At 37.0% G+C, this 21,135-nt stretch overlaps 2 protein-coding genes across 14 annotated transcripts in view; one reads left to right on the top strand and one right to left on the bottom strand.

Annotated features, from left to right (window-relative positions):
* Nucleotides 1–10,766, bottom strand: part of LOC127425524 (transport and Golgi organization protein 2 homolog) — a 42,758-nt gene extending 31,992 nt beyond the window's left edge. For 2 of the 6 annotated variants that reach the window (XM_051671643.1, XM_051671652.1), the window contains exons 1-4: nt 10,659–10,746; nt 9,742–9,807; nt 5,379–5,467; nt 1,354–1,473 (exon numbers count right to left, since the gene is read on the bottom strand). In XM_051671643.1, the coding sequence (XP_051527603.1) occupies nt 1,354–1,473; nt 5,379–5,467; nt 9,742–9,807; nt 10,659–10,666 (283 nt within the window). In that variant the 5' untranslated portion in view covers nt 10,667–10,746. Of the gene's footprint in view, nt 1–1,353; nt 1,474–5,378; nt 5,468–6,160; nt 6,230–9,741; nt 9,862–10,658 lie in introns of all 6 variants that reach the window. The other 4 variants (XM_051671634.1, XM_051671625.1, XM_051671617.1 and 1 more) reach the window with 4 other exon arrangements.
* A 2,964-nt stretch (nt 10,767–13,730) lies between these two features.
* Nucleotides 13,731–21,135, top strand: part of LOC127421825 (splicing regulator ARVCF-like) — a 275,477-nt gene continuing 268,072 nt past the window's right edge. For 5 of the 8 annotated variants that reach the window (XM_051665046.1, XM_051665037.1, XM_051665009.1 and 2 more), the window contains exon 1: nt 13,732–14,224. The gene's annotated coding sequence lies outside the window, so the exon portion shown is untranslated. Of the gene's footprint in view, nt 14,225–21,135 lie in introns of all 8 variants that reach the window. The other 3 variants (XM_051665015.1, XM_051664993.1, XM_051664985.1) reach the window with 2 other exon arrangements.

The raw sequence follows: 21,135 nt of genomic DNA, 5'->3' as shown, positions 1-21,135 counted from the left end.
TCTGCATGACTGTATGCAATGCACTGCTGCCACACGATTGGCTGATTAGATAATCACATGAATAAGTAGGTGTACAGTTGTTCCTAATTAAGTGCTCAGTGAGTAAGGTTGCCCACAGTCCTGTATATTTGAGGGAACAATGTTACGTTCTGTATGAAATGCAAACGGGATGCTTTTTGTCCTGTATTTTAGTGTCTCACACCCAAACTTCTAAGAATGTTTCACAAATCAGGAAAATGGACCTGAAACACACACCTTTCAAGTGAGTTGTGTGAGATATTGGCTGTTAAACGTTACACGGATGAAACAATTGAGCGGCCGGGGAAAAGATAAATGAAAATCAATGCATGTCTTCCATCGTGTTTTCAGTCAGAAGCAGGAGAATTGTCAAACAGATAGCATTCAAGTGCATGATAATTGTTTCTCACCATTGTGATTTCAAAAACACCAGTAATTCATGACATTACATTACATTGCTTACTTTAGTGCTCGTTCTGGAAGAGAGATTCAGCTAAATGACAGTGAGAAAAATTGCAGCACTTTTTAAAAGTACAATACAGTACAGGTTTATTTTTTGTTATTTTTTATTTTGCTTTTTGGGATTTTTTTACATTTCCCTTGTGATAAACACTATTTACTGCCAAAACAACAACATAGTAATCCAAGGAGAAATATACTATTTCATGTTAAGCGTTTTCTCTCCCATAAAAATCCATTATTATGCATGGTTACTACTAAGACTTGTCCTGAGACGAATATTTATTTTTTAGTGATAAAAAATTACTATATTTTTTATTAATCTAAATATAAAATACATATTAGTCATAAAGCCAACTGTCTACAAACTGGTGACCCAAATTTTTAACAGGAAGCCAGACAAAAATGAAAAGGATTAAGTTAATTATGGGGAAGAAAATGCTTGACAGAAAAATATTGTCTTTCTTTATTGATTGATTGCAGCTTCGTTCTTTTGGCAAACAGTTGTGTTTATTAAAAGTGCAGATTGATAGAATTTTTTTTCCTGGATGTTCCATTAAAGTGGTTTTCATTTTAAGCGTATTAGGGGCTGTTCACACCGAACACCGCGTTTTTGTGTCCATCCGCCCTGTTTTTCCAATTGTTTTCTATGTAAACAAGCTTTTTAGGTGGACCTCTTTAACCTTTGCGCAGCATCTCATGCTGGAGCCCCACTGAAAAAAAAAGTGTTTAGTATGTAAAGCTGGAATGTCTCGTATTTGGCTGGTAGAATGTTGGCAACCCTATCAGTGAGTGTTAGACTGCAAATGGCAAAAAAATATTGGTTTGAAAATATTTGAAATGTCTGAGTACAAAGGTGTGGAAGATCTGTTCTACCTCTTCCCTGTGCATCTGGATTTGGCCATCCCTCCAAGTAATTGGTCAGTGCCGCCAGTTTTCCTCGTTTGCTAATTCCCAGCCATGACCCGCCTTCCTTCCCTTCTTCCATGTCCACACCTAATGACAGAAAACAAAAACACGAAGCGACAATAAATCCCCTCTCCTAGTCATATTAAAAACAGCAGGGGAGCAGATTTACAGAAGTACCGAACAGCTCAAGTATGCTCAGTTTGAATGACCTAGACAGGAACAAATATTTTTCATCTTGATTTTGAAAAGAAAACAAGCATTGCAATTTATAGCCTCAAGCACATCGATCTATCCAGGGAGGGCCAACTCTTTGAAAAAGAGAATCCTGAAGTGAACTTTAGTTCACACTTAAATCACTAAATTCTTTCTAAACACCAGCACTACATGGCTTCATAAAAAACTTCTCACCAAAACTACAGAACGGCTCTTGTTTGAAAATGGTCCAGCATTTCACTTTGTCTCACTAAAGTCTCAGTTTTTGGGTGAAAGATTCTAAAGCCTCCACAGCAATACCAATTGTCCTCATTACCACCCAAAGACTCCATCATTGCTCATCCACACCCTACAATTCACCCCTCCAGACAGATAAGGGCTTCTCCTTGAGTGGCAGAATTTATTCCTGCCACAGCATATAAAAGAGGCCATCAATTAAGGGTGAACAAGTGCTGTCTGACCCCTTGATAATGGAGGGGAACATAGACAAACAACAAATGTCCATGACTATCTTTTGTGGGGTGGGTTATGACTGATGACTGATTTCTGTTCTGTACTGTTTCGCAGATCGTGGGTCGTCAGTCAACTGAACAGTTATTACTCCTTGAGGATGGTCAGCTGAATACTGAAAATGGACACTTAATCAATGAAATATTAGGAAAGGATATTATAATCATCCACAGAGCTTGATTGTGACTGAAAAGTTCAATTCCACTGTTGTGCCATGAACCAAGAGACTTAAAGGGATAGTTCACCAAAAAATGAAAATTCAGTTATAGTTTACTCACCCCTGTGTGGTTCTAAACCAATATGACTTACTTTCTTAACACAAAGGAAGAAATTCTGAAAAAAAAATTTGCTCAGTGATGTCATACAATGCAGTTTATGTTGACCACCTCTTCAGGCTTCAAAAGGACGCATAATTATTATTGTATGCGACTCCTGCCTTGTTCTGAAGGCATACAATAAGGTTTGGTAAGAAACAAACCAAAGCCTAATGTATTATTTAGTGAAAATCTTGACCAAACGTTGATCTCCTGTGCGCGTTCATGAGAGTGCACAAGGCGAACAGTTCACGCAGCCTCCGGTCGCAAGACGGGCCACAAAAACTTGTTTTATCTAAAACAGGACAGCAACTGTGATAGTAACAACTGAAATCAACCCAGTGGCACAAAAACCAGAGAACAGAACTTACAAAACATGTCTAAAGGGTTTGAAGTCGAAGAGGAGATGTATTTTTATGCCCAGCCTTATTTGTCTGAATAAAACCGAGAGAGATAGAGAAGGCTGAAGGCAACCACACATACACACTCAGATGCTACAGTCAGATAGAGAGCACAGCAGTGTTTTGGAGGTTTCGCTTACTGAAAGTGAACTGGAAGAACCGGAGAGAAAGGCGGAAGGAGTACATTCACATCTTCTCTATTCTGAACAAGTGTATGTGTGACTTAAGAGAGAAAGACCTCAGCAAAAAAGATGGTAGGTGTGACACACTAAGCTAAAATGTAGTAATTTGAACCAGCTAGTGTGATGCAAGCTTTAATAAACTGTTATGAGAAAGATTCTGGACCGGTGCCAGTTCACAGTGGATGCAGCTACCTGGAGTGGTGCCGCAAACAGAAACAAAGCCACCGACAGAATATGTAATTGCGGCTGGTTAGGGGGAAAAAATCTGATTAACATAGAAATGTTTTTTTAATCGTTTGTCGTCAGGTTAGGACACAGTGTGTGGCTGCTTCTTCCATCTCGGTTTGATTTCCGAGTACTCCAGTTCAAACAAATAAGGCTGAGTAAGTATATCTCCTCTCCTTTTTGACTTCAAGCTCTTCAGACATGTTCTGTAAGTGGGTTGTCTCGTTTGTGTGCAGCTGTGTTGTGTTCTCTGCTCCGAATTTCTCTGGTGGTCTGGTTGCACCAACAACAATGCGGTTTCTCATGAGCGGGGGTCTGTGTATTTTGCTGCTCTCATGCACTCTCATGAACGCGCACAGGAGAGCAATGGTTGGTCAAGATTTTCACTGAATAATTAATTAGATTTCAGTTTGTTCACCAAACCTTATCGTAAGCCTTCAGAACAATGCATACAATAATTTATTAGACTTCTGAATTATACTTTTGTGCTCTTTTGAAGCTTGAAGAGGGGGTCACTATAAACTTCCATTGTATGACATCACTGAGCACAACATTTTTTCAAAATGTACTTTTATTATACAGTGCTTATATAGAGCCAAAGAGCTTAATTTAAATCCTAAATATAAAACCTTTATTATAAAGAGCTTATATAGAGCTGAAGAGCTAGACTTAAAGCCTACATATAGTACCTTTATTATTATTTGAGTCAAGGGCTATACAGCCCAAAAATTTATTTGGACATTACATTAGATAACAAAATATCAAGCAAAATGCCATTTATTTTGAAGATAGCAAAAAAGTAAACTTTTTAAACAAAACATTTCAAGCAAAGGAGTTTGTCAGGTTTTAAATAACATAATACAAAACAATAGTTACACTGTTCAAAATGAAGACAAAAAGTTCAGACACTTTTTTGTTGTCAAACTTAGTAGAGCATGTGATAATGTGATGAACTACACCTGTGGTTACTAGGACACCTGTGTGAACTTGAGGAGAACTAACTTCATACATTCACTAAAAGAAAATCACTTTGTTATCTAAATGAAATCCATTCATTTGAAGTGTGGCTTCAGTGTCCAAATTACTGATGTGCAAAACTATCAACTTTTTATAATCAACTAGTCAGTCGGTTGTTTGAACAATTAGTCGACTAGTCGGTGTTAAGGATAAGCCTAATAATGTATAATAAGGCTCTGTTAAGTTGACGTGACGTGTGACAGACGCCTTTTAGAGGGTTATATGGACGCTAAGTGCAACAGTTCAACATGGTGACTGATGGATATTACACAGATAAACAGGCTAAATAACTGCAACATCTAATTGCACAAAACTATCAAAGTAAGAAAAGGAAGAATTAAGAAAGGTTTCAATACAGAGCAGCACAAAACCGCTTAGGCGCACCTTGAAAGCAGAATGACACGCTTCAATGTAAACAGAGTGCTTCAGGGCGATCCTTGCTGTGCATTCAAAAGGGCAGAACTGTAAGATATTGTGGGTACACATCTAGTTCAAAACATCAAGCAGTTTAAACCTTTTTAACTGCAATTATTTATGTAAGCAGACAGAATCAGCAAAAGACTTAATCTCCACAGCACCTCACAAATACGGAAATATTACTCACAGCAGAGGATTTCCTCTGACGGTGATCTTCTTGAAATGTACTGTTGATGCAACACTTTGCTGTAACAACAGCCCATAAAAAGACTAAACCTAAAACATTAAAGAGACATTTTACTGTGCTGACTGTTATTCACTATTAAGCACAGCAAGCTATCATCACTCAAAAATGCTCTCCATGAAGTTGCGTCTCTCAATTAATTTGAGAATTGCGTCTCACATTAAAACCACTCCACTACAAATATTAATGTTAGAAGTCGACTCCACTAATCGACTAGTCATTTGTTAGATGACTATACGATAAGTCAACCACCCTGGCACATTCCTAGTCCAAATATCAGAGTCCACTGCACATCTGAACAAGACCCTCTGTCATTAATTTATATCCTGAAGAGTAGGACTCCATGAACTCAGCTGACATGATAGAAACCAACATTGAATTCATTAATGAAACAGCAAACAAATACCAGAGTTTCAATTTTGGATATTGTATATTTATCTTATATATGAATAATACAAATTATATTTACCACTGAGGATCTCACTGTTGCTGCCCCAGAAGTCTGCAGCCTTGGATGGCCTGTTGTACAGCTCATCTCTGTTAGCAGCCAGAATAAGCCTGCAGTAGCACACAAAAAGATGGGGTGATTCACACAATCTCTTTCACAGTATGCTCCATATCCAACCATGAAGAAAGCATACCATTTCTTTAATAAAACATGAAGAACTCATGTTTTGCTTCGCAATGTGCTTTCTAAACAATAATGGACAGTGTGTTAAAAGGCTGAAAAGAGTTCCTGTGTGAGTGGAAGAGATGGAGGCTAGCACTATTGAGTGAGCTCAGGTCACATGTGATCACACTCTGATCCCAGGAGTACTGACTGCTTTGTCAGCTACACACCTAAGGCCCAGAGCAGCTCAGCTGTGATGCTGAAAGCTATTATGTGTGGTTTTATTGTCCCAGTTCAGGCCTGATCCACTGTGATTGCCTCACCTATGAATTTCGACCAATTAACTTTCATGATGTTTCCATGATCTTTCCAGTCATTTGTGATAACTAGAAAAGGATTTTTAAAAATCACTCAAATTAAGCATACCTATAAAAATGTGCATTCATCATAGAACTTTCCATGACATTTAAGATCGTATCAATTTCCATTACTTTTTCAGGCCCGGAAAACACATTTAAAACTCACTGAAATGCCCAGGTTTTCATGACTGTGGGAACTCCGATAATAGCTTTAAATTATGACGAGTTTTACAGACACACACTCAATGAATCAAACAGTAATAAAAATGTTTTTTTCCTTACCTCATTTGCAACAAAGGCAAAACTTGCACTAACTGCTTAACAAAAGGATGAAGAGTCTGCATTTCCAGCCTGCAGAACCGGACAGACAGACAGAGAGAAAGGGTAGCGGAGAGACAGAGAATGATGCGATATCCTGGGGGCTTCACAGATTGATCTGCAATAGTTAATGTACCCCAGGAATATGTGCACTGCTCTCTACTAAGCAGAAAAGCTCCTCTGCACCTGAAAACAACTTGCTGGCTGACAATGTCAATTACGCCAGACCTTGGGTAAGGTTATCACCTTCTTAGTCAGCCCAAATGGAGAGATATTCATTGTCATTGAAAGAGAAAAATGGCAAAAGAAAACAGAACTGCAGGAACAATGTTCCCCGAATATGTCAGACTGCACAAACAAACAGAACAATGTTTTGATAGCACCATAGAGTTACCATAATTTAAGGAATATTTCAGGTTTGATACAAGTTAAGCTCAATCGACAGCTTTTGTGGCATAATGTTGATTACCACAAAAATGTATCTCGCCCCTCCTTTTCTTTAAATAAAATCAAAAATCTTACAATGGAAGTGCCTAACTGTATCCATAAATGCTAAAATACTCATCGTTTCAATATTATAGCCACAAGACGCAAAGAATCTGCATGTTAACATGATATTATTGTGATAAAATTGTTTACTAACCATTTCTTTGTAAAGGTATATTCAATTATACAACTTCATTGTCATGACGACGTAACGCCCTAAAATTAACGCAGAAACAACTATTTAAACAACTTAACAGCTCAAATAATACACACATTTTAAAAGAAGAATTATTGTAAATTTTTTTTTTTTTAATTCTAAGCTTCACATTTCTGCCTCTAAATCCTCCAAACATTGTCCCCATTCACTTCCATTGTAAATGCCTCACTGTAACCTCGATTTTTGCGTTTTTAAGAAAAGGAGGAACGAGTTGAAATAATTTTTTGTGGTAACCATAATTATGCCACAAATGCTGTTGATTAAGCTTAACATGTAATGAACCTGGACTATTCCTTTAAACACTTCAGGACTTCAACCTATGAATGACTTATAGCCTACATTTTAAGATGGAATTGGAGACAGTATTTAATCATCAAATATGATTACCTTTAAAGATTGCTTTGACTTAAATGCTAAGCATATCTCAGCCATTGTCACTGCCATTTCTAATGTTGCATTTGCTTTTACTCTTTAAAGAGTTTTACAATCCCTCCACAAATATCAGTTAGCACAGCATTTTAAAGTCTACCAACTATGCATAAATCACATTGCCACAGTGCTTGCAAACTCTCTCTCTCTCTCTCTCTCACTTAATACACACACAACATACACACACACATTCACGTCCTTCTCATGTTCAGTGTCTGGTCTATATGTCGTGTCAGGGTTGAGGCAGCAGGGTGAGTCCGATCTACACATGATGGAAAAACAGACTGTGTGTCCTCATAACTTACCAAGTAATACATTATTTCATGTCCACCTCATTAAAGAAAGAGAAATGAGCTCCATGGTGCTGCTAAGATACAAGCATCAAGAGCTTTAAGAAAGAATGTTGTATGTCAGCTGTCTCCAACAGCTCTGCACTAATAGCAGAGAATTTAAGAGTAGTTTCATTTACATTTTATCCAAATAATCTCTAGATATACAGGTTAAACTTGAGAATTACCTATATTTCAAAATGTTTAAGCCTCTCTGACAGTTACCATCAGTTCCAAAGATAAAATATTGTGGATCCATTTTAGGGACATCAAAGCTGTCATAGCCTTTTAGAAGTAACCTGACAAAGACCGCCTGCCTGTTTTCTCTCAAAGGGATTTTAGATGTTAGAAGTTCATATGATGAAGATTAAATGGTTCCAAAAAGAGGTGTTTTTTTCTCACCAAATGGGTGTGGTGGGTGTGTCTGGTCAGCTTGAACTGTAATGAACTTTGGAATAACTGTACACTTCTTGGTGTTGAGGCAGCAACCCTCATTAATCTTGAGGGTAATTTGGTTTTAAACAGGATTAAAGCAACTGACTTGAATTGACTGAATCATAATGCATGAAAGGTTAATAATACAAGGGTGTTTTCTGATCCCAAATTAAATAAGCAGAAATGCACTCTAATATTGTTTACACATTTGCCTGATCTTAAATACAGTAGGAGAGACTAGGGGGAAATGTTACAGGGGCAATATTAATACTAGGCTAAATTTCTTCAATCACAAATAAATTAGAATGATGACACTTATACAGCAGATGCTCAATAAAATTTCTCTCTGTCTGTGAAAAAGAGTGCAACTGTTTAACTTGTCTAAAATTTTTCTTCTGATGTCTAAAGATTTGATGCCTTCAAATTTACCTTATTTCTATTTTATAGATATTCTTCTAAAAATCTTAGTTTGTGTTCAGCAGAAGAAAGTAATTCAGACACATCTGGGATGGCATGAGGGTGAGTAACTAATGAGAGAATTTTCATTTTTGGGTGAACTATCCCTTTAAATTTGATATTACGATTAAGGTTTCCCCATTATAAGTCTATTAATAGTACAGTTACATAGAAATATCTAGCAGGCAGATTTGTCTGGGTCTTTAAGTTATAAAGGTAAAATGTAATAAAAATTGTACATTTGCTCCTGGCCTCCCTTACATCTCATTTCTGTTTTGTAAACAAGGTTGAGCTACCTACCTAAATCAGAGGAACAGCTGTAACACAATAAAACCCTTCAAGACACAACGTCATTGATTAGATTTTACATCCTGGGCTGAGTCATCTGTGACTGACTCAATATTAGATAATCAAATTAGAGTTTACAGGGCAATAATCCTGATTAGCGTAGCATGTTACAATCTGACAGTATTAACAATGGTAACCTCTCTGCAGTGAAGGGGAAGATTGACACTGCACACAAGAAAACAAATTGATAACATACACAGAATCTACAGATCACCAGGCAATAGCTAATGAAGCACTGAAGCTCCAAAGAGACTCGTGGAACTCTGCGAATCTTGACCTTGAGGTGTCTCCTTTAGGGTCTGAGAGCTCAGAATTGTGGTAGAGGTCAAGTTGCCTAATCCTTCAGCTTGGCTCTCTACAACACTATCTTTGTCCTGCATGTTCACAGCTTTTATGGCTTTTTATAGAAAGTAAACCTTTGTCATTATTTGGAACTTGTTGTTCCCAACTCATATGAAAATCGTAGGTGTGTTCCAGGTGTGGAATGACATGAGAGTGAGTAAATGATTACAGAATTTTCATTTTAAATTAAACCATGCCTTTATGCAAGAACTTTCCACATTCCTACTTGTATTGAACAAAGAGGCCATAAAATGCATAATAAAGTTGAAACAAAGGGTGCTCAACCAACTAAAGAGGAAGTGCAACCAAAAATCAAAATGCCATACTTGAAAAATAAAAGAGGTGCAACACTCACTCTACAGTATAAGCTAAATTTGAACTTGATTAAAACTTACATGACATTTCGGCCACCCCCAGGGCCTTCATCAGTGTGATGAAGGCCCTGAGGGTGGCCGAAACATCATGGATTGTTGAAAGGCCAGCTCTGAGAATAGGTGCGCTACCTGTAGGCATTTTTGGATGCAGGCCGAGGGTCAAACTTGAAGAAGATGATGCACATGTGGAGGTCACTGATGGCAGAAGTTTTCAATCACAATTAGGTCAAAGGTCAGAACTACAACATGCTAGAAGAAGAAAATGAGACCATGAATTTTGAATAAGTGAAAACAAAAGATCGATCAAATATTATTGTTCTCACTGAAATCTAACAATATCTCAATCTGAAAATATACAAAATAGCAATTGACCAGATAGACTGAGCAGCAATAAATATTTAAAACCAGTGGATAACACTACAACCACTCAGTCGCTATTGACATTAATTGTATGGCAAGAAGATGCAATGAAAGTGAATGGTGACTGAGGCATTCAGCCTAACATCATCTTTTGTGTTCCACATAATAAAGGAAGTCATGCAGGTTTGGAACAACATGAGTAAATTAGGACAGAATTATCATCCATGGGTGTACTATCCCTTTAAGTGTAATACTAACAGAATCACTAATATTACATTGCCCTTTTATCCTGAACACTTCACGCCTCGAAAGAAACAGACATATATAATCAGACACAACAAAAATGAAAACTTATTATTCCACTTTTAGTAGATTTGGACAGTTAGCGTTCAGACATATTGCTAGTCAATAACCATCAGCATTTTAAGATATAATACTGTGTCTGAATGGATTCCATTAGACATATATTAACTTGAAACTGCTGTCTATATCCCCCAATGTGGATTATTCATGGTAAATTATCCAGTAGGCTTATGTGTCAGTTGAGAGAAACAGTTTGAGAGCAAGCTAGCAGTAGCCTTACAAGCTTGCTAACTGGTTGGCTACCTTAAGGACTATGAACAAAATCGAACAAACATCTGAATTTAGTTTATGCGTATAGAACAACTATTCTGGATATTACTCACGGATCCATGTGTTGATCATGATTAATTAATTGTGCTGGTACTGTGAGAGGTAACTAGGAGCAGAGTAATTCTGTAACGTTCAAAGAGCAAAACCAACCTCGCTTTGACGTCAGCTGAGAAAACCTTGCTCTGATTGGCTAAAACTGGACCTGACAGCGAGAACTGCACCGCCCACAATAAAAAAAGCTGTTTAGGGAACAGCGTTTATTTCGCCGTTAAAACATAGCCAAGACCAGAAGTTAAGAGAAACTGAACCCAGATCAGAATCATTGAGCGTTTGTTGTCAACTACAACAATTGCGAGTTTCTGGACGTGGCTCTTTTCCCAATTTAAAAAGTTTTATATTCATTATATGTTGTTATGTATTTAATTTGACATAGCATGATCAATTATTATGTTTTAACATGAATTAAGTTTATTTCATTTATTGCTACCGAATTTAATTCTAACACAACACGTTTTTGCGTCCATCTGTGCTGTTTTTAAATTGTTTTTCTATATAAACATGCACTAGATGGACCTCTATTTGCGCTGTTTCATTGTTTTTTTCAGCGTCTCGCGCAGGAGTAGACGTCGCATTTTTAGACGTCGTGTCAAGCTAAAAGAACTTTAACTTTTTTTTAAATATGTCTTGTGACACCTGTGCTGCACCTATTTTTTTTGCGCAAGAAAGTTTTCGGTTTGAATGGCTCAATCAATCAACCAATCGCCACTTTCAATTTCTTCTTCTTTTGTTCTTTTCTTTGTGCATATCGCCACCTACTGAGCAGGGAGGAGAATTTATGGACTTGCAGTTGAAGTCAGTTTACATACACCTTAGCCAAATACAAAAACTCAGTTTTTCACAATTCCTGACATTTAATAGTAGAAAACATTCCCTGTCTTAAGTCAGTTAGGATCACTACTTTATTTTAAGAATGTAAAATGTCAGAATAATAGTAGAGAGAATGATTTATTTCAGCTTTTATTTCTTTCATCATATTCCCAGTGGGTCAGTTTACATACACTTTGTTAGTATTTGGTAGCATTGCCTTTAAATTGTTTAACTTGGGACAAACTCTATGGGTAGCCTTCCACAAGCTTCTCACAATAAGTTGCTGGAATTTTGGCCCATTCCTCCAGACAGAACTGGTGTAACTGAGTCAGGTTTGTAGGCCTACTTGCTCGCACACACTTTTTCAGTTCTGCCCACAAATTTTCCATTGGATTGAGGTCACGGCTTTGTGATGGCCACTCCAGTACCTTGACTTTGTTGTCCATAAGCCATTTTGCCACAACTTTGGAGGTATGCTTGTCCATTTGGGAGACCCATTTGTGACTGAGCTTTAACTTCCTGGCTGATGTTTTGAGATGTTGCTTCAGTATATCCACATAATTTTTCTTCCTCATGATGCCATCTATTTTGTGAAGTGCACCAGTTCCTCCTGCAGCAAAGCATCCCCACACTTCACAATTGGGATGGTGTTCTTCAGCTTGCAAACCTCACCCTTTTTCCTCCAAACATAACGATATTCATTATGGCCAAAAAGTTAAATATTTGTTTCATCAGACCAGAGTAATTTCTCCAAAAAGTAAGATCTTTGTCCCCATGTGCACTTGCAAACTGTAGACTGGCTTTATTATGGTGGTTTATGGAGCAGTGGCTTTTTCCTTGCTGAGCAGACTTTCAGGTTATGTCGAAATAGGACTCATTTTTCTGTGGATATAGATATTTGTCTTCCTATTTCTTCCAGCATCTTCACAAGGTCCTTTGCTGTTGTTCTGTGATTGATTTGCACTTTTCGCACCAAAATACTTTCATCTCTAGGAGACAGAATGTGTCTCCTTCCTGAGGGGTATGATGTCTGCGTGGTCCCATGGTGTTTATACTTGTGTACTGTTGTTTGTACAGATGAACGTGGTACCTTCGGGCATTTGAAAATTGCTCACAAGGATTTGTGGAGGTCCACATTTTTTTTCTGAGGTCTTGGCTGATTTCTTTTGATTTTCCCATGATCTCAAGCAAAGAGGCACTGAGTTTGAAGGTAGGCCCTAAAATACATCCACAGGTACACCTCCAATTCAGTACACCACCTATTAGAGGCTAATTGGCTAATTGTCAAAAGGCTTGACATAATTTTCTGGAATTTTCCAAGCTGCTTAAAGGCACAGTTAACTTAGTGTATGTATACTTCTGACCCACTGGAATTGTGATATAGTCAATCAAAAGTGAAACAATCTGTCTGTAAACAGTTGTTGGAAAAATTATTAGATGTCCTAAACGACTTGCCAAAACTATAGTTAGCTAATATTAAATCTGTGGGGTGGTTAAACAATGAGTTTTAATGACTGTGTATGTAAACTTCTGACTTCAACTGTAAATATTAATCTGTTTCTTACCCACACTTAAATTATCGCTTCTAAAGATATGCCCTGCATCCAAATGGGATAAATCACCCGGCAAAGGGCACTTTGAAGGGAGAACATTCATGATAGCCATGCTGTAAGATCGCTTCAAACAGAATCTCCAAATGAAATTACTTAAAAATTGAGTTCCGAATTACCCTTATTTTTGAGCCCCACACTTTTTAGCCCTCCAAGGCTCTCACAGTGGATGGTAAAGTCTTCGAAGGGAATAGGGCATAGGGATGATCACTTCTGAATGGAACACACCCACAGATTTAACCACTGGAGTTTTATGGATTGCTTTTATGCTACCTTTATGTGCATTTTGGAGCTTTACAGTTCTGGCTGTCATTCATTTGCATCGTGAGGACCTACAGAGCTGAGATTTTCTTCTGGAAATCTTCGTTTGTGTTCAGGAGAAGAGATAAAGTCGTACACACCTGGGATGGCATGAGAATTTTCATTTTTGGGTGAACTATCCCTTTAAGCGTTAATCAAAATCTGAATCTGATTAGATGGGAGAGACATTTAGTGACAGCGATTTAACCAATGAAAATGCTGTTTCTTTGACTGAAGGCGGTGATTCACCAATTAACGTTGAGAACTGAAACATTTTCCTCGAAGGCATTGGGGCGGGATTTCACTAGCATATAACATTCTTTATTATGTTGCTAATGATGGCTAATTACTACTGTCTCCCAGGAGTCAGGACTGGCCACCTACATTTATAATAAATCTCTTACTGGTGCGCATGACGAGCCAACTCTCCAACCTAATCAGAACCTATTTGTTTATTTTAATCGAAATCTGATAGTGACGTAAATATATTTTTTAAATGTGTAAAGTTAATCCAATATATATTTGTAAATTTCAAACGTCTCTTTATCGTACTTGTGGTGTTTACGAGGCAGTCTTGGAAGAATCCAATAACAGTGAGAGGGTTTCTTTTTGTTGTCTAGATGGGAAGCATCGTGGCATTTTACAGGTCTCGCATTTGCATTTACGCTGTAACATTTCCTTCTTAAAAATAACATGTTTTGTCTGAAAAAAGTGAGCAGGGAGTTGGACGATCTCGCAGAGGTGCATCAAGCTCTTCGTGGAATCATCCGCTGCTGCTGCTGTTACTGTTGACAAGTTGAACGAGTGTGCTGCTGTCTGTATAACGCACAGAGAGCAGAGAGGTAAGATTGCTCATTCTTCCCCACCGCTATATCTGCTTTTTACCTGTATGATCAACTGATCTAGAAACTGAAAGTTTATTTCACAAACCCAAAAGCTTATGCGTTCATTCGTTTGCGCGTATCTTAACTGATCGAAGCGAGTGGAGTATTTACTGTCTATCATGAGAGCAGTTGTTCGGCTCTGGTATCATACATTTCGTTCTTTCTTTTTTTACTACAGTGCGTTTTTGACAAATCATAATGGTCGTATGCTTTTAAGCGTTTGGAGATTTATCGCTTGGCTACAACTGGTATTTTTCAACGTTGTTTTCAGACAGCGCATCACGCTTATAGTATGCTACCACGCGTGCTCAATGAGGCGCTCGTGCTTTAATTTGACTGTGAGTGTTTTGATTATGATTATCATATTGAAGAAACGTTTATTAGGTCTGCGGAAAACAAGAGCAGCGATTTGCGGGGATTATTTTGAATAGTGCGCAAGAGAATAGGCTAGTAATAAGTATTTCGGATCTGATTTTGAACACCACCCATTCATGAGCACTGTGTGAAACATTATATACACTATATCCCTAGTGATGGTAATACATATGACGTGATTTTAGATGTACCAAAGATACAATGCTTAATGTAATACAGAGCAGTCACGATCTGTTAAACCTTCTTTTTATTTAAATGCTTATTGGGAATTATCTATGGTAGCCCTTTCCTGGGGGATCATTTTACTAGATTAAAATCGCACGCTAAATCGTACAATTTGCACGTGTAATTCCATTGCAGTTCTTCGAATATGTCTGGAAAGAGTTTATCAAGCTTTCTTTTCTTTTCGCTTTACACTTGCAGTGTGCAAAAAATAGATTGAGTGAGACTGGCATGTGTATGCAGTGTCTTATGAATGAATATACTGTAAGTAGCAGGCATCATTAATCATAACGTTTTGCATCTGAGCTCATTTTCTGCTTTAACAGGGTATCCACAGGCAGATGCTTACACTTAATAAGCAATATGCAGCTATCATTATTTAATGGAACTAAATAATGTTGAATATTTAAGCAGTTTTTCATCATCTGCCAAAATGAGCATTGCAGGTGGAATTATAGTGTCTCGCTAGCTGCGCAGAGGACAGAAACTCAAGTCTTTTGAAATATCACAAAATTCACACAGCTTGTCTGTCTTTCAATAACAAAATGTGGGTGAGCATGCAACATATGCCTTATTCCCTTATATCCTTTTTTCTTAAAGGGATAGTTTTAATTTAACCAACAATTCAGTTATTGTTTACTCACCCCTGTGTTGTTATAACCCCATATGACTTTCTTTTTCTGAACACAAAGGGCGAAATTGTGAAAAATTGTTGTTTAGTGATGTCATACAATGGCAGTTTATGGTGACCACCTCTTCATGCTTCAGAGGGACACAAAAGTATAATTCAGAAGACTAATTAATTATTGTATGCGACCAGGGTTGGGAAGGTTACTTTTAAAAAGTATTCATACATACTGTAAAATGTAATTTGTAACGTATTCTGTTAGATTACTCGAGGTCAGTAACTTAATCTAAATACTTTGAATTACTTCTTCAGCACTGGCACATTTGTTCACTTGTTTTGACTATAAACAAGTAAATGAAGTAAGAAAATACCTTTCACTGTAACAATACATTCTATGAAAAAAAGCCTAAATATCTTATGCAGTTTTGCTACTCAAGTAAATTGATCTTGTTTTAAGGATTTTTAGATATTTTTACAGGAAAACAATGTTTAAATTCTCATTAAGAATGTTTTTTGCAGTGCGTCTGAGCATAAAGCTAAATGTTCACATAACAGTTTACACAAGGTTAACTATTTTTGCTGCTCCGAGCTTCAAAACCCCACAGAGTGTACACAACGACATCCTTTTCTTATTGTATGTGGATTCTGTTCATAGAATGAGGCAGAAGATATATTCTTTGTAGCTTTATATATGATGTTAAAGGCTACATTGGTAAGCATAACCACATAAAAAACATTGACAAGGCATGTAATTGGGTATTTATTGGATTTGTTTCATCTGTCAAAGCATTTCTAACTGTTTTTTTGTTAAGCTGTAGAAACTTATTGTAGCTACTCTATTAAGCTCCCAAGGGAAAGTTCCTCACTGAAGTCATATCCACCTTTTCACTCACACAGTATTTAAATTGTAACTGTTGTTGAATACAGTACTAATATTTCGTATTTTAAATACGTAATCCTATGTATTGCATTACTCTCCAACCCCGTATGCGACTCATGTTTTGTTATGAAGGAATACGATAAGGTTTGGTGAGAAACAAACTGAAATCTAATGTATTACTAAGTGAAACTCTTGACTGACCATTGATCTCCTGTGTGCGTTCATGAGACTGCACGCGAGCATTAGAGCTGTAGTTATGCTGCAGTCGCTTGCGAGGTGGGCGTTCAAGCGAAGGCTCGTTTGTTTCGCTTTAACAGGACCACCAGTGATATTAACGGAAAATACAACACAGCTGCACACAAACCAGAAAACGGAACTTATAAAACATGTCTGAAGAGTTTGTAGTCAAGGAATAGATGCATTTCTATGCCCAGCCTTGTTTGTTTGAATCGCAGGGGTGTGTAAATAATGACTGAATTTTCATTTTTGGGTGAACTATCCCTTTAAGGTAAGCCTGATGGATAGCTGTGCAGCCACCTTACACTGGGTGGCGTTTCAGTTGGTGCATGTTAGGCTTATATACCGCTTCACTTTCAAGTGTACATAAAAATGTACTTTTCACTTTACTGGCTGTAATTGTTCATTAGTGAGGCTTAAAGGTACTTGAACAACCCCAAAGTCATATTCAAAGTCAATACTAAAACATCCTTTGATCTGTTGAAATTCAGTTTTTTTTTTTAAAAACAATCTCACTTAGTTGAGTGGTGAGCTTGTTAAATCAGACAGCACTGTCATTCATGGCACATTGCAAACTGCTTTGCATGTCAAGAGAGAATGCTGAAATATGGATTAGTTCTGCTTTATGCAAAGGCAAAAAGAGCTAACTTTTGTTCCATTTATAATTTGTCATATTATTATTTTTTTTATTATTTATTTTAGTGTGGTTCACGGATGGAAGCTGCCAGTCATTTAATTATTTTTTTCAATAAATCAGGAGGAGAGACTGGCACAGATTCATGTGCATGTGTTTTTAAAGACTGTGCAAAGAGTATTCTCCGTAAAGTGTTTTTTATTTTTTTATTTATGTATTTTTTATAATACTCACTCTTGAATTATGGATATCACTGTGGAGCAAGTTCCAGTGTTTGAGTTCAGCTTTGAAGGGTAGTCTCTAAAGCTTCACTTTGTCTCTTTCTCTCTCTCCATCTTTGTCTTGACTGTTAGCCCCATATTGCTTTTTTTCAGTGCTCTGGAACAATAACTGTGGAATGTAAGTCCCTCAGTTCTGCCTGCAGCTCATTTGATATATTAATGAAGTATCCTCATTATGTAAGCTTTTCTCCTACCTACTCATTGCAGGCCTGTTGCTGTGTTATACAATCAGATAGCTTTGGTTTGCAGTCACATCAAATATGAAAGTCTAGCTGTCGGTAAATCCAATTAGTAATAGTCATGTTTTAAAATGTAAACAAATCTTAGCTGTAACAATGGTGGTACATCAGAATCACTTCATTGTTTATATACTGTACCTCATGATGTAGCATGATAATACTTAGTTTTATTGTTGGTTTATTTGACCATGTTTGAATGAATTGGTTGTAGGGTGAAAAAAAAGGGAAAGTAAGAGGTTTCCCTGTGAGGGTGAATGACTCTTTATGGGCACACACCTGCTTGATGGCTCTGCTTGCCCTGTCTATCCTAGGCCATTTGGTATGTTTTTGGTAAAAATCCTGACAGCGATACATACTCTTACAGACTTTTTTTTTTTTTTTTTGGCGAGGCACCTGCTCTGAATAATTTCTCCTGCTAAATAGCCTTTATTTTGGCGGTATTGCAGAAATTAAATGTTTCAATGTCTTAAATATTTTTAATCTTATCAGCTCATAAATCATGTAAAAGAGTTGTATGTATTTGCAGAATGCAGCATTAGTGTGCAGAGCGGTGGATTTCTATTGTTTATGCTGCTTTGGGACTGTTTATGATTGAGAAGGTCTAAGAAATGTCAGGCCTTCAGGTTGAAGGATGGTGCGGGCATAAATTGTTTCCACAGGTTTGCAAATTGAATGGTGTTTTCAATATAGGGAGACTGTGGTTGGAGTTATTAGGGTTTTGTGAGTGATTTTGATGTCATCAGCATTGCAGTGCATTAGCAAATCTGCTCTAATTTTTTTTTGTAGTACCAACAGATCAACAATGCTTCATTTATGTAACACCATATCTACTATTTTTCTCCCACATTGTAATCCTAGTCCTATAGTAATCCTCAGCTAGTAGGGCATCGACTTTCTCAGGTTTTACTGTACTTACTTACTCAATTGCCACAGTCCTTTGCCAAAGTTAATTTCAGAGAGAATTACTTTTAATTAAAAAAAAAAAATTTTTTTTACAGAGAATTTAATTTAATGCTCATATAAGCAATCAATGAGATTCTTTTTTCACTTAAGAGAACCAATTTATTTTTCATGTTGTTTTTATTGATTTGTGTTTTTACGTTTGTGTTTGTCTGTTAAATTATTTGCTGAAAACTGTGCACAAAAACAGTGTTTTTATATGTTTGTTGTTGAAATAGGTTTATATATGTGCACAAAAGATAGGAATTAGGACATGAATGAGGAAATTTGGCACAAGGAACACTTAATTGTTGCTTTTCTATAAACAATAGTTGGCTTTGATTGTGAGGTGATGTCTCCTTACAATAAATAACCTGGGAAACTTTTATTTTCTTACTTAGAAAACAGAGATGCAATTATTTTTAATAATTTATTTTTGGCATTGTGACATGTTTGCTGGAGGTTAAGCTATTCACCTTTTTTTCTGTTATAGTTTGTTTATTCTAAGCAAATAAAATAAAAATCTAGAGGACTTTTTAAATAATAGGATCAAATGGGAGGATTCAATTATCTAGAGCTTTATTGGCAAGATAAACTTGCAAATGCATTATTATGCACTACATACAGATATAAAACAAACTGAATGTTGAATTTTAATTTGCTGGAGTGTGAAATCTCAAAACTGTTATTTTCTCTGGCTGCCGTTCAGTCTCCATTCCGCACACACTGTGTATTGCTCGTGCAGTTTCACTTTTGACACCGGTTCAGATGACCGTGAGTGGACACTTTTGGGTAATGTGAATAGATATGGCAGCTTGCTTGTATCTCTTCCACACCTGGCTCACCACTTGCGGTCTCCATTAGGACCGTAACCAGGGTTTGAAATTAGTGAGGTCTGGGGTGGGGTGCAAAGAATAGTACCAAAATTACAATTGTTTTTATTTTTTTTTATTTTTATCAATGACATTGTGAAATGTTAGCTTCTAAACTGAATAAAATGGCATTGTCTTTATCATGGCCAGTGTTTGCATATTTGACATTTCATACTGTAGTCTGTACTGGTGTACTAGTGTAGTGTGCTATTGTTTTTGAACATTTCAGAGAATGTCATGATGGTCTTAAGGGCCATATTAAGACTACTTAGTCCCCCTGGGCATGAAGATATAGAGTTTTCTTAGAGTTATAAGATCTTTTTTTTTTTTCTTCAGGGACTCATACTATTTTCCGTGTTTTCTAAAGTCATTCAATAGCTGTGTGTGAGGAATGAACCGAAATTACAAATTCATTTCTTCCTCCAGGGGGCACTTGACAGCTCAGAAAACCTAATCCTTTGCTGATCCGTATTCAAATCGTGGGATGGTTTTATATTAATTGGAGACATTTTTGCAATGGATAGTAATTTTTATATATTTTGTGTGTGTGTGTGTATATTATTTTATATATAAGTACTGTTTTGAATATATTCATGTAATTCATTGCTTCTAAATATACTTGACATTAAGTTAAGATAATACCAAAAAAATGTAATATGTACAGTTGTGCTCAAAAGTTTGCATACCCTGGCAGAAATTGTGAAATTTTGGCATTGATTTTGAAAATATGACTGATCATGCAAAAAAACACTGTCTTTTATTTAAGGATAGTGATCATATGAAGCCATTTATTATCACATAGTTGATTGGTAACAGAAATCACTCAAATGGCCCTGATCAAAAGTTTACATACCCTTGAATGATTGGCCTTGTAACAGACACACAAGGTGACACACACAGGTTTAAGTGGCAATTAAAGGTTGATTTCCCACACCTGTGGCTTTTTAAATTGCAATTAGTGTCTGTGTATAAATAGTCAATGAGTTTGTTAGCTCTCATGTGGATGCACTGAGCAGGCTAGATACTGAGCCATGGGGAGCATAAAAGAACTGTCAAAAGACCTGCGTAACAAGGTAAAGGAACTTTATAAAGGTGGAAAAGGATATAAAAAGATATCCAAAGCCTTTGAACAGTACTGACTGGCATTTTAATCACTTAAGAAGTGGAAAATTCGGGGATTTCTTGATTCCAAGCCAAGGTCAGGTAGACCAAGAAAGATTTCAGCCACAACTGCCAGAGGAATTGTTCGGGATACAAAGAAAAACCCACAGGTAACCTCAGGAGAAATACAGGCTGCTCTGGAAAAAGACTGTGGTTGTTTCAAGGAGCACAATACTTGTTGACCCCTCTCCAAACATAGCGCTTATGGTTGTGACCATAAAGCTCTATTTTGGTCTCGTCACTCCAAATTACAGTGTGCCAGAAGCTGTGAGGCGTGTCAAGGTGTTGTCGGGCATATTGTAACCAGGCTTTTTTGTGGCATTGGCTTCTTTCTGGCAACTCGACTATGCAGCTCATTTTGTTCAAGTATCGTCATATTGTGCTCCTTGAAACAACCACAC

This window comes from Myxocyprinus asiaticus, chromosome 3 (genome assembly GCF_019703515.2).
Source record: "Myxocyprinus asiaticus isolate MX2 ecotype Aquarium Trade chromosome 3, UBuf_Myxa_2, whole genome shotgun sequence".
Classification (NCBI taxonomy): Eukaryota; Metazoa; Chordata; class Actinopteri; order Cypriniformes; family Catostomidae; genus Myxocyprinus; species Myxocyprinus asiaticus.
The sequence above is the reverse complement of the archived record's forward strand: the minus strand, read 5'-3'. Positions and strand labels throughout refer to the sequence as shown.